This window comes from Staurois parvus, unplaced genomic scaffold (genome assembly GCF_062004578.1).
Source record: "Staurois parvus isolate SC_StPar_1 unplaced genomic scaffold, SC_StPar_1.0 ptg000287l, whole genome shotgun sequence".
NCBI lineage: Eukaryota > Metazoa > Chordata > Amphibia > Anura > Ranidae > Staurois > Staurois parvus.
In genome coordinates, this window is record NW_028318083.1 from 34,186,419 (window position 1) to 34,200,705 (window position 14,287).

Genomic DNA, 14,287 nt, shown 5'->3' on the forward strand with positions numbered 1-14,287 from the left:
TTTTAAAAAAAGTAATCAATTGATAAAAACCATACACTGTGTGCACAATTATTAGGCAAGTATGTATTTGACCAAATAATTTTTATGCATACTGTCCAACTCCAAGCTGTATAAACATGAATGCTAATTAGATTTAAGCATATCAGGTGATGTGTATTTGTGTAATGAGGGAGGGAGTGGCCTTAAAGAGATCAACACCTTAAATCAAAGTGTGCATAATTATTAGGCAGCTTCTTTTCCTGAAGAAAAATGGGCCAAAGAAGAGATTTAAACGGACTCTGAAAAGTCCAACATTGTCTTTCAGAGGGATGCAGGACTCAAAAATATTGGGAAGTGATCACAAAGCAATCAAACGTTTTGTTGCAAATAGTGAACAAGGTGGCAAGAAATGTGGTGAGAAAAATAGATGGAAATAAACTACCAAAGATTTGAGAAAAATCAAAAGTGTGAAGGTGCCAGGAACCCATTACCCTCCAGTGCTGTCATATTCCAGAACTGCAACCTATCTGGAGTGCCTAGAAGGAATAGGCGTTCAATGCTCAAAGACATGGCCAAGGTAGGGAAGGCTGAAACCCGACCACCCCTGGACAAGACACATACGTTGAAATATCAAGACTGGGCCAAGAAATATCTGAAGACAGATTTTTCCAAGGTTTTATGGACTGATGAGATGAGCGTGACTACTGATGGACCAGATGGATGGGCCTGTGGCTGGATCAGTAACAGGCACAAAGCTCCACTTTTGACTCAGATGCCAGCAAGGTGGAGGTGAAGTACTGGTATTATTATAGATGAGCTAGTTGTACCCTTTTCGGTACTCAAAAATCAATTTCCCAAACCTACTGCCAGTTTTTAGAAGACACTTTCTTCAAGCAGTGGTACAGGAAAAAGTCTGCATCTTTCAAGAAGACCATGATATTTTTGCAGGACAATGCTCAAATGCATCAAAGTACTATACTGGCTATCCAATAAAGGCCTTAAAGATGAAAGAACAACATGGCCCCCTTCCTCACCTGACCTAAACCCTATTGAGAACTTGTGGGCCCTTCTTAAAAACGGGAGATTTACAATGAAGGAAAACAGTACGCCTCTCTGTCTGGGAGGATGTGGTTGCTGCTGCACAAAAAGTTGATAGTCAACAAATTATTCTCACTTTAAAAGATGAAAATTAACAAGTGAGATGGGAAGATTTTCATTTAGTTGCACAATAATTCTACACACTAATAGTTGCCTGAAAATTGTGCACACAGATATTCTCCCAAGAAAGCCAAAACCTCACTTTCTTAAATATACAGGTTTGAGGTTTATTAACATTTTGAATTGACCAAGAGCACTGTAGTTGTTCAGTTAAAGAAATTAAATCCTCAAAAAATACAACTTGCCTAATTGTGCACACAGTGTATAATCACAATAAGATATCCAGATGTTTCAGAGCAGTAGGTTCACATATTTTCCATAATCAATAGTTATTCCATAGCTGAAGGTGTTGCCAATTGAGGCCCAAAGCCCAGCTCGAAACCTCAAATGACTTTTGCAGCAAAAAAATCCTGAACAGGTCAAAAAGGAATAAAATATTTACAGTTCTACTTTCTCTTGCTACTATACCCATGACCCTTCTTTGCTATACTATATGGCTAAACTGCCCTTTTTGTGTTGTGGAATTATCTACTACTCCGCTAGCACGACGATCATTTAGGCTGTATTTTATTCACAAATTTATATTGAAATATTTTTTATTGGAAAATATGAAACATACAAAATAATTGAAAACATTAGTATATAGAGGTGCACACTTAATACAAAATCTCGTATAAGTAAGGTAAAATGGGGTAGTGGTACCTCGCCATCCGGCCGAAGTACCTTGCAAAATCTTGGTTCAGCTACATGAGAGGTATGCTCAATTTAGTGCACCTTATTGAATTGTGGTATGAACATTAAAGAAGAGATTGGGAAGGGAAAGAGGGAGGGGGTGGGGGGGGGGTAGAGGCACCTAGAAAGTCATAATCATGTAGTGTTTAATCACAAATTTAAAGACTGTTGGTTGTTGTATATTCGGTTTTATTTTTTTAATGAAAATGAAGTGGAAAAAAAAAAAAGTAAAAAAATGTTTACTTGTGGTCTGGCACACTTACCCTCTCTTTCTTCCAGAACAAAGGGCTCGCTGTCCCACCCATCTTCCAGAGCTGCTGGCTGGACATCCAGGTGACCATAAACACACACCATTTTCTTAAGTGGATCTGAACCCAGTTTACCCAGAATAATGGGAGGAAGAGGGATCTCTGAACCATCAGGGAGCTAGAAACGCAAACAAGCATTCACAAAAATGCCACATTCATAAGAATTACTGGTAAATTATACATTTGTCCACATGTCTATAACTATCCGTTTCTTCTCTGTAATTGTCACATGTACAGTTCACAACTGTGAAAGACTGCAAGTAAGAATTTAATGTTTTTTTTTGCTATAACTGTATGGAAACTCTGCTTGCCAGTATTCCAAGGTTGGCAAGTTTTTTTTTTTTTTTTTTTAAAGGAAAGTAACGATAATCATTTGGCTTTTCTTTCAAAGTTTAATGAAAAAAAAATTGAGAGATGAATGGCAAAGCTGCACTGATTAACTTTTCTAGACAAGTGAGGTTTGACCCGACTATGCTGAGTGAAGTGGTGCCTGTAACAGAAAACAGATTGAACTGAATTTCAAATCTTTCTGAAAGCAAAAACAATTAATTGCAATATATGTATTTCAGATGTGTGTCTAGCCATTTGCCTTAAATTCAGATTTAAATGGAGGCCGTTAAGCCCAACAATTATTCACTACAAAATGTGTGCTCTTCCCAACAATTGTGAAATGATTTTTAAAAAACTGAAAAGGATTTAAAAAAAAAAAAAAAAATTATATTCATAAACCTGATGAAACCGTAGCTAGTCAAGCATAACTATGTTTCTGCAACAGTCACCCTAACTGGCTGGAATAGTTATTACAGGCAAACAGCCAAGTATTCACAAGAACAATGCAATTGGTAAAGAGAAACTGAAAAGGAATTTGTATATTTAACAAGATGTTAAAAGTATTACAAATACTGTAGCTGCTGACTTTTAATAAGAGGACACTTACCTGTCCAGGGATCCAGCATGGTCCTCACCCGAGCCCGCTCGTTGGGTCCCCGTTTCTGGCAGGTTTACTTTGGGAAGCCAGCTGTGATTGCGTGAGCCATGCACCGCTTTGAGAATGATCCCAACTGTTTATAATTCATAGAGTGCATTACACCCCACGAAAACTTTACTCTTGGGGAAGATTAGACTCTCCGTTATGTTCTAGATGCCATTTAGATACCGGTACATGTATTCATATGTTATAGCATTGTCCTAAGCTTCACGGATACTGGTCCTCTGTATTTAACACCCTTAACTCGATCTGTTCCATGCGAGTGCAACTTGATCCCAAAATTGCGTTATTGGGTATCATTTCTGAAGACACCCTTCCTGTAGAGGTGCACTTGTTATGGATTAGATCCTTGTATATAGCCCGTAAACGTCTTTCAAAAATGATTTCCCATCAACTTATAGTCAATTGCGTAATGCTCTAAATGCTACTTTGAAGAGGGCGGAGTTGACTGACAAGCATAGGAACTGCCCTAAAAAAATTTTTTTAGGAAAATATGGTCTCTGTGGCTGGAGTCTAGTGATTCAGCATTTTCACCACTATCCATGGGGACGGATGAGGTTTAGATTTCTGGTGTAGTAGGTGTAATGTTACTACAGTTGAGGGATCTTCAGGCTCTGATGTGCTAGGATACGGGTTGTACTGATGATTCTGACCATGCTGGTTCTGAGAATCTTATATGTGTGTAATGCGATTTTGCACAATCTCTGTATATGACAAAAATGTTTTTTTTTTCTTTATATGGCCTATAACCTCAGTTATTGTATATTTTTTTCTGTTTTGACTGTTCCATATGATGCCGAGCTGCCGGTGCTGGCTTATGGTTGTTCCATGTCAAGATTATGTCTCTTGCTTGTTTTGTTGTAGGACATGCAAAAATACCTTGATTTAAAAAAACAAAAAAACAAAAACATGTACCTTACTCCTCCACAGATGTAATCTGTTAGCTTGGGGCAAAAAATAAGCACACCTTGTCCAAAAGTACATAGAATATGGGGGATGAGAATTAAGACAGGATTTCACCCACTATGGACAGTTTTACTTTAATTTCCTCATGTGTCTAGGGAACAGGGAAAGAAAAGAAATAGAAGAGGAAATGGAAATAACAGAGACGGGGGGGGGGGGAAACCACTTAGCCTTACAGGGGCATTCTTTAACCCATTCCTATTCCATTCAAAGCTGAAAGAAACATTTTGACTTTAGATATACCTAAAAAGTCAATACCTAAAAGTGCAAGACTGAACACAGCCTCTAGAGAACAGGCCTATACAGTGTCAGCAGGCACGGTCCTCCTTTGGGCCAGATCTGTAAATGTGATTTTTAGTAACAAAATTCTCCTACTTTGATTAAGTCATATTGATTTCTGTGAAATGTAGCATAAAAAAAAAAAAAAAAAAAAAAAAAAAAAAAAAGACAAATCTGCTAGACCAGTCTCCTATTACTGACCAATGCTGCCATTTAGTTTCATTGAGGCAAGTATTATTGAGTAATCTCCTCTGTTGGCTTGGAATAAGTAGATTAATCTCTCATTCATGAGATTATTTGGTGATTATTCTCATTTGAAGCATACTTCTAGATAGATTAATCTCATGAGATCACACAGCAATTCTAGGCAATAAGTGAAGACAATAAATGAGTTGCAAATGCTATCCAGAAAGCACTACAGCTGTGCTAAAAAAAAAAAAAATTCATATAATTTATATTAACCACTTCAACACCGGGCACTTTTACCCTCTTCCTGCCAAGGCCAATTTTCAGCTTTCATTGTTGCAGCATTTTGAATGACAATTGCTCGGTCATGCAACACTGTACCCATAAAAAAAAAAAAGTATCTTTTTTTTCCCACACAAATAGAGCTTTCTTTTGGTGGTATCACCACTGAGTTGTTTTATTTTTTGCTAAACAAAGAAAACCTGAAACTTTTTTTTTCCCCCAAAAACACTCCTTTTTTTTCATTTTTGTTATAAAATTTCTTCATAAATTTAGGTAAAAATGTATTCTGCTACATTTCTTTGGTGAAAATACCCCAAATTAGTATATTATTTAGTTTGTAGGAGTTATAGAGTCCACAAACCATGGTATATATATCTGACAAATCGATCAATGTACTGTCGGACAATCTCATTTGAGGCCCATAGTACAAATACCCCCCAAATTACCCATTTTTGGAAAAGAAGACAGTCCAAGGTATTTAGTAAGAGGCATGGTGAGTTTTTGGAGGTTGTAATTTGTTACAATTTTTTGGAAGATGTAGAAATGGAAAGGGGAAAACATTAAAAACAATTTTTTTTATATATATATATATATATATATATATATATATATATATATATATATATATATTGTCACCAGTCCAGTGTGATTATATAAGTGGTGTGGTGGTGATCAGGGACACCGACTGGTGACAGTATGTAATAAAAAATAATTTTTTTTCAAAATTTTCTATTATTTTTTATTACATTCTTTTTTCAAACACACTATGACCAAAGCAATACAATGTTACCATAGTAACATTGAACTACTCTGGACAAGTGATCAGGATTTTTTTTTTTCACATTATGATTGCTAATACCAATGTATTTCATTGATATTTGCAATACTTGTTATTGAATGAAAGACTCGGTCTTTTGTTGTGATTAGCTGTGATTGGACAAAGCTCATCACATGATACAGATGGGCTGTGATTGGCCCTGTCTGTACCATGCAACTGCTTTGATCAATCACAGCTAACACAATTGTATACAATGAATGGCATGAGAGGAAGCCATCCATTGTATACAATCAACATGTGATCTGCTGTGATTGGTTACAGCGGTCACATGACACAGGCAGTGTCCAGTGGACACAGCCGGTGACAGACTGTGCCACCGCGTGAACGGCTGATTTCGACAGGACGTCATATGACACCCAGTCATAATGGCGAGTGTCCTGCTCGGCCGTCAATCTGCTATAGGCCAGGCAGGAAGGTGTTAATCTGAGTTTGCTGCCTGTGGCCAGAATTGTGCTTCGTGAAGACTATGTGCAAAGCAGTTATAGATCAAAGAATTCTCTTTTTTGTTTTGTTTTTTACTCTGAAGGTACAGCTTTTTCAGGTTAGGAGAGGTGATAGGTATAGATCTGTTAAAGCTTGGCTTTAAACCTTTTGTCAATTTCAAAGTATATACCTTAGTCATAAAGTATAAGAAATACGGTTTGCTTCAGGCAGGTTACCTTTTGTTTTCCGATGTCCACCAGCTCTGTGCTGCCACCCAAGCGCTCAATTTCTTTGGCAGCCACCTCCATCATCTTCTTGATTTCCCCTCTTTTTTCGGGCCAGGCTGACACACTCTGGATAGCAACCCATTCTGCCAGTCTCTACAGGATTAGAAAACAAAATCAAGTTACACAAAATGTTACATCTCTCCCAAACCGCTCTAGTGAGCAACAAAAACTAGATGTACCCCATGGGATGGCTATATTTTTCAAACTAAATTCAGGATACTAAATTTAGGCAAAAGAGCTGAGCAAAAGATTTGCTTTGATTTTCCAACCCCAACAAAATATAAATACCCTCCTTTAATGTTTTTTTTTTTGTTCAGCTTTGAAAGCCAAAGGAAATAACTGCTACTTTGAGTATGGAGGAGCATGCAAAAGGACAATTCAGCACAAAAATAAATGAACAGGCATATATTTGCAGAAAAAAAAAAAGAAGTTTTTTTTTTTTCCCCCCGAATGAACTTACAAAGCATTAGAACTGTGATCAGTGAATCATAATGCAGCACCAGGCTCCTCCAGCTCTAGATACAGAGGTACAGACTTTCAGTTAGAGAGCTGGAGGAAGCCTCAAGAAATACAAGTGCGCTGATCATAGCATTTGCGTTCCATTTAGAATGCAAGTCCCTTTGCTGCAGAGGCAAATGGGACTGGAATTTATTTATTCACAGACGTTTCAATGAATCATGCAGCAGTGCAAGTTAAGCCATGCACAGCTGCACCAATTTCAAATTTGACAGCTGATGCAGGGCAGAAGAACCAGGAGTTGGGGGGGAAATCCACTTGTCAACAGGTTACACCCAAAATACTTGGAAGTAGCCTTTAAAGTAATATTAAAAAGGTTAGTTTTTTTGTAAATACAAGTTAGATTTACCTGCTCAGTGCAGTGGTTTTGCACAGAGAATCCCCTATCCTCTTCTTGGGTCCCTCACCGCTGTTCTTGGCTCCTCCCCCTTGACCAATGCCCCCAATAGCAAGCCACTTGCTATGGGGGAACTGGTGCGTGCTTGCTCCCAAGCCCTGCTCTATGCGTCCATAAGACACAAAGCCGCGACTTGGCCCCACCCAGGCTCTCTCCTCACTAGCTGTGATTGATAGCAGTGAGAGACAAAGTTGTGTCTCAGCCAATGAGGAGAGAGAGACCTGGGACAGCCGAGGCTCCCATACACATCAATGGATTGTGAGGGGGTTCAGGTGAGTATTAGGTGGGGCTGTGGGGGAAACATTACACAGAAGAAGGTTTTGTGCCGTCATGCACAGAATGCATGAAGGAAAAAAAAAAAAAAAATCTTTCAGCCTTTGCTACCACTTGAATTCCTACTTCTTTGAGGGTGGAAGGTGGAGACTCAAAAAGAGAATTAGTAGCTTCAGATGTCCCAGGAGCTCTTTCCCTCCAAGGAGACTTCGAGGCGCCCTTAGGTTTGTATAGGCTGGGATAAAGTAACAATGTTCATCCATTCAAAATCCTTCAGAAGTATGGCCGGGGAGAGTGACAATGCTAATCTGAAGCAAAGACAGAAACTGACCACACCTATCGTGGTCAGTTAAAAATAGTAATGGGTTCTTTACCAGGACTGCTGGAATTACTAGGCATTTGCTGAGCTTTACAGCTGTTGCCAACAGATATTGCAATGGCTGGTGACGCTGCAAAGCACTCGCCAATATTGATTTTTAAAATCACTCAGGGAGATTAGAAAATTCTGTTTGTTTATTCTAGGGAAAAGTAAGAGCACTTACCTGATCCTTCACTCAGCCATGTTCCGGCGGTGGACTGCCCTCTGTGCTATCGCATCAACTGCAGGGCTATGGACCCTGCAGAAGTCTTGATGTCAGGACCTTAGACCGTTGGACCATAGGGCAGAAGATGCTGTGGGGACCACTCCGGCAACACAGAAGAGTGGAGTATCAGGAAGGTAATTCTTTTCTATACCCCCTAGACCTAAACAAGCATTTAACCAAACTGCAAGGAAAAAAATGTTCAAGTTTCCAGATTTGTGCTTTAAGTTTGTATATTCTGTAAAATGCTGGGTGAATCATAATGAGGAAAAAAACAAAACAAAAAAAAAACAGCGATCCGGTTTCTTTAAAGCCCAACTCCATCTTGAATGTTCCTCACAGCATTCATTTTTAGGGTTATTTTAATATACATACCTGTTTTCCAAGTGTCTCTTAAATCTCATCCTCCACTTCACTGCTCTGGTGGTAGGCACAGAACAGTGCTCACATAATTACCTGTGACAGTGCCATTCCATGCAGCAGTATGGTGTGAGCAAGGCAGAACCTTGCTACCTGTCAAACAGGAATGCTACAAAACAAGAAAAAAACACAAAAAAAAAAAAAAAACACCACTTTCATTTGATCAACTGCTGATCAGTGTATTCTGACAGAGGAGTCGCCCTCCCTGCTGTCAGAATACAATAGCACAAGGAGGAGGATCCCTCCATCCACTTTGCGTATGTAAATGGGGATTCATTCATTTTTTTTTTTTTTTTTTTTTTTTTTTGAGCTCATTGGTCAAATGAAAAAACTATATGTGTATACCCAGCTTTAGACAGGAAATGTGTCACTGATCAGATCACCAAATGAAAGTGAAAGGAGGGGGGAAATGTTTCTCTTCTCCCCCAGTTTTTCTCCATCACTGTGCTAATGTGACCCCAGCACTGATGGAGAGGGTCAAACAAGGATGCTGTGCAGGCAACCAACATCCTCCTTATCAACTGATGTCATTGGTTGTCAGGACACCGGCGGCTAGAAGGTCGTATAGGTGCACAACAAACCTAGGGCTATGTGTAACTAAAAGGCTTGTTCCACCCACTGGTTTGTATACAAGTTTTGGGCAATTTTTAGACATTTTCTCAAGGCACCCCTGAAGAAACCTCAAGGAACCCTGGTTCAGAAAGGCCGGCCTAGATAATAAAACTGAAGCGTGTATGGCCACAATAAAGGATACTGTACACTCCGCTTGTGTGGATAAGGATATTAGGACTACAATTTTAATAACAGAGTGCTTGGTCCAGTTTACAACTGTGCATGCGTATTTGCGCACGCACATCATGGGCAGAGCAGCATATTCCCATCATTGGGCTGCCCAACCCACAAGAAACGTGGGAAGAGAAGTCCCAGACCCTTTTTGGAAATGGTGCTGCGGCACCATGCAGTTTGGCAAGCAGGTGAACATATGAGAAAGAATGCTTTGGAGCTGTGCCACCACCCAATAATTAAAGTACAGCTGCTATCACCTATTTGATGTAAAACATCAACACTAAGTGGAAGAATAAAGTGAATAGCACTACTACCTATTAAGTTACTACATATAACCAATATCCTATGCCTATCCCTACATCCAAAAGTGCAATATGTTTAGTAAACAGTATTTAAAAAAAAAAAAAAAATGTTCCAAGAAACACATTCTCAATATTACAAATACAATTTCTTTGCACACATTTTGAAATACTGTTGTTTACTGAACATATTAGGCATAGGATATTGGTTATAGGAGGTAACTTAATGCTGACTTCCACCCAAAAGGGGAAGTTCCGCTTTAAAGATTGGTCCTCCGCTCCCCATTAAGAATTGTCACCTTTGGGGAGCGAGGAGGAGGTATGGGTACCCGAATTTGACAGGTACCCACTCCCACGGCAATTGACAACGAAAGTTGTCCTCCTACCCTCCCTGGAGTCTTGTGGGACACATGACAGGTCCCAGAAGATGATGGGGCCATTCAGGAAGCACAGCGCTACTCATGCATGCGCAGTGGGCACCCAGCCGTGAAACCACAAGCTGTCACAGCCGGGGGCCCACACTGAAGATGCCGGCGCCCGTAATACAGGATGGCCAGTGAAACGGGCTGCTGCGGGGGCAACGTGGGATCATGGGACAGGTGAGTGGCTGTTTTTTTTAAAGTCAGCAGCTACAGTTTTTGTAGCTGCTGATTTATTTTTTTTACAGAGTGAGTGGAACTCAGCTTTAACCTCCCTGGCGGTATTCCCGAGTGTAGCTCGGGGTTAATTATCAGTGCCAAAAGCAGTAACCCTGAGCTACACTCGGGATTACCCTGCAGTGTTGCTCTGGGATTCCCTCGATCACTTAGCATGTCCTGCACTCCCGCGATGTGTCCCCTGCAGCGTCCCCAGCTATCTCCTTCGGCCGATGCTGGAATCCATCTTCTGGTCTCTGCGAGCGTCGGGACGTACGGGGGACAGAACCGGCGGGAAATTTAAAAAAAAGCGATATTCACTAATACACTAAAATCACACAGTAAAACATTACTGTTTCAAAGCATTTCACATTTGTCCCTAGTGCTTTGTCCTGTGCCCTGCCTGCATTTTTACCATTCTGCCTGGAAACTGAGAAAAGTCCATGGCGTCCATAAAGCGTCCCTTTATGTCAAAAGCGGTTTTAGACCAGTTAGAATACAGCGATAGTAAATCAAAACCACTTGCAGAATTGAGTGATGATTTGTGCGGAAATTCGTCAGAGACTGAAAACGATTTTGCGACTAAGTTCTGTGATGCAAACTTGGCGCTATATTTCAAATTTCAGTCTTTTTGGTTTGATTATATTATTGAATTAAATTATTTTTTATGATTATTATATAATAATTTCGGGTTTCAAATGTTATTTGTTTACTAGACTCTTGTTCAGACAGATTTCAGCAAGTTAGCCCTAAAAAGTACAGGCCTACAATAAAAAAAACCATTTCCATGCAAAAAAGGTACCACTTTGAGAACAGAAATATAGACGTAATCATACTGCTAGGGAGGTTATTAGGTAGTAGTACGATTCATTTTATTACTCCACAAGCAGGTAAACGTGCTACAGTTGCCATTAAAAAGTAATGGCACTGCTGCACGTCTGCTAATGTACAGCACATTTCTCTGCATGTCAGAAATGTGTGAGATTTTGCACATTTCCAGCACACAGTAAAGTAAACCTAAACTTCCTTACTTTTAGCCTTGCTAACAACATTGTCACCAAGCAGGAAGGAAATTCTGCAACAGGAATAAAAAATAAAAACTGTCAGCGCTCCTAGTCTACTAAAGAAAGCAGTTTTATTTCAGTCTGTGATGCTGTTGCAGATTTCCCCTCACTTCCTATCTGGTAAAGTGTTAGCTGGACAGAAAGTGAGGAGATATACTTTTGAAATGAAACTTCACCCCAAGGCTCCATTCACATTTGCACCCCAAGGCTCCATTCACATTTGCACGTCTTCAGAGACGCACGGTTATCAGTGCGACTTTGATCTGACTTTACATTCACTGGAGTCAAGTCGCATCAAAACTCATACCAAAGTAGTGTAGGAACTGACTTCGCACAGCTTTGAATGATACTCATTGTGAAACATGGCAGCGCCTTGTCATGCAACTTTGGACCCCAAAATCTCATTGCAAGTCACACAAGTGGATTCTAAAAGGGAAGTTTCAGTTTAACACCTCCTTCCCCACTCCTTTTCCACTTTTGGAGGGTTTTTTTTTTTTTCCTTTTTATCTTGGGGAGTGGGTACCTAGTTTTGGGTACCCACTTCTGCTTAAGCAATCGGAGCAGGCATTATCCCAGCCACAAGTCCCAGAAGACCACAGGACCATTCAAAAAGCACAGCACAACTGACGCATGTGCAATACGAAGCCGACTATGAAGCCACGATGAGTCAAAGCTGGCTTCCCTTAGTAAACTTGCTGGCACTGGGGACCCAAAGACTGGTGAAGAACTGATCTGCGAATATATATAGCCAAAAGTATTGGGATGTCTGCCTTTACATGTGCATGAACTTCAATGACATCCCAATCTTGGTCCATTGGGTTCAATATTGAGTTTGCCCACCCTTTGTAGCTTTAACAGCTACGACTCTTCTGGGAAGGCTGTCCACAAGGTTTAGAAGTGTATCTATGGGAATGTTTGACCATTCTTCCAGAAGCGCATTTGTAAGGTCGAAGTCTCTGCTCTAATTCGTTCCAAATGTGTTCTATCAGGTTGAGGTCAGGACTCCGTGCAGGCCAGTCAAGTTCCTCCACCCCAAACTCTCATCCATGTTTTTGTGGACCTTGCTTTGTGCACTGGTGTGCAGTCATGTTTGAACAGAAAGGTGCCATCCCCAAACTGTTCCCACAAAGTTGGGAGCATGAAATTATCCAAAATGTCTTGGTATGCCGATGCCTTAAGAGTTCCCTTCACTGGAACAAAAGGGCTAAGTCCAACCCCTGATATACAAGTCCACACCATAAACCCCCCTCCACCAAACTTTACACTTGGCGCAATGCAGTCGCCTAAGTACTGTTCTCCTGGCAACTGCCAAGCCCAGAAGAGTCCATTGGATTGCCAGAGAAGCAGGATTCATAATTCGAGAGAACACGTCTCCACTGCTCTGTGGAGTTCAGTGACGACGTGCTTTACACCTCTACATCCGACTTGCATAGCACTTGGTGATGTAAGGCTTGGATGCAGCTGCATGGCCATGGAAACCCATTCCATGAAGCTCTCTACACACTGTTGTAGTAATCTGAAGGCCACAAGAAGTGTTAAACACTATGATGTATGGCTTTGTCCATTTTGTTTTGGGGGGGGGGGGGGAAATCACCCTTTTGTATGGTGATTTTTCAACAATAAAAGTTTAACGTGCAGCAATCCAACTTACCTGTAGGTGATTTTTTTTTTTGCGTTGAAATGAGTTTCCTATCACTATAAGACTGAAGAACCTCTTTAAAATGATCCCCAGACAGCAGTAAATACTTGGCAGGGGTTCTAACCCTTGCCCACATTGTCCTAAACTCCAAACGCCATTTTTATGCTGGACTAGCTTTATTTCCTACTCTGTCCACAGTTTTAAAATACAAAAACCTGAATTTCGATGTACTCATTACCACTGAAGGCACACCCAGCAAAGCATGAGGGATGCTCCAGAGGTGCCCAGCCCTATAATAATATCATGCTGCAATGTATGGAGCCTGTGCTCCCCTCCCTGTACGGACACATGTACAGTACCTGCACATAGAGTTCCTGGTGATTGTCAATGTGTTGGAAGAGCTTGGGCAGAACGTCAGCCATGGTGAGGACACGTGACACCTCCTCTGAGCCGGTCCAGCGAGTGTGAGGCTCCGATATCAGACACTGTCTATATCACACACTTCCTCCGAGCCTGACCGAGACCACGCCCACTGCCTGTACAAGGGCATCCCAGCATCCTTCTAGCTGTACCGACTCGTGACCCCGCCCACCCAGCACAGGCTAGGTTACACAGAGCATACAGCAGTGTACGGGATAGCCTCCATTACCTCAGAATGACCCATTCCTGTGCAGTCCTTTCATCACTGTGAACGTCTAGTATAAAGCACAACTTCACTCTCTCAGACTATTTGTAATCCTTTTGCTGCTCGCCTTAGTAAATAGGAAAGTATATTATAGTCACTTCTTTTAACCCCTTCCTGCCTAAGGGTAACACAAATCTAACACCTAAGTACAATCTTGCAACGTTGACGTGTTAGTAAAACCGTCCATATCACAACTACGTTGTACATCCAGGTGGATTATACCTTGGGGTTTTTTTCAGGACAAATTGGGCTTTCATTTGTTGGTAAAGGGTAATGGATATCTCCTGATTTTTGTTTATTACCAAAGAAAAACTGGCCCAAAATAGTAAACAAAATGCTGCTTGTGCACCTTTTTCTTCCACACTTTTCCCTTCCACATAACTTTCTATTAATGTGCTTTGATACAGCACTTTGGGAACATCCAACTTCTTTTGTAATTACCTTTTGAGGCTTTCCCTCCTTATGGAGGGTGTCAATGATGGTTTTCTGCACAACTGTCAGGTCAGCAGTCTTTCCCATGATTGGGATTCCTACTGAACCAGACTGAGAGACCATTTAAAGGCTCAGGA

General features: G+C 40.7%; 1 protein-coding gene across 1 annotated transcript in view; it reads right to left on the minus strand.

The window, feature by feature from the left end:
* The window catches only part of LOC149458487 (cytosolic non-specific dipeptidase-like), a 39,032-nt gene extending 25,480 nt beyond the window's left edge, over positions 1 to 13,552 (minus strand). The window contains exons 1-3 of the mRNA XM_089682378.1: positions 13,393 to 13,552; positions 6,373 to 6,516; positions 2,133 to 2,295 (exon numbers count right to left, since the gene is read on the minus strand). Of these exons, the coding sequence (XP_089538504.1) occupies positions 2,133 to 2,295; positions 6,373 to 6,516; positions 13,393 to 13,455 (370 nt within the window). The 5' untranslated portion in view covers positions 13,456 to 13,552. The remainder of the gene's footprint in view (positions 1 to 2,132; positions 2,296 to 6,372; positions 6,517 to 13,392) is intronic.
* Positions 13,553 to 14,287: the final 735 nt, after the last annotated feature.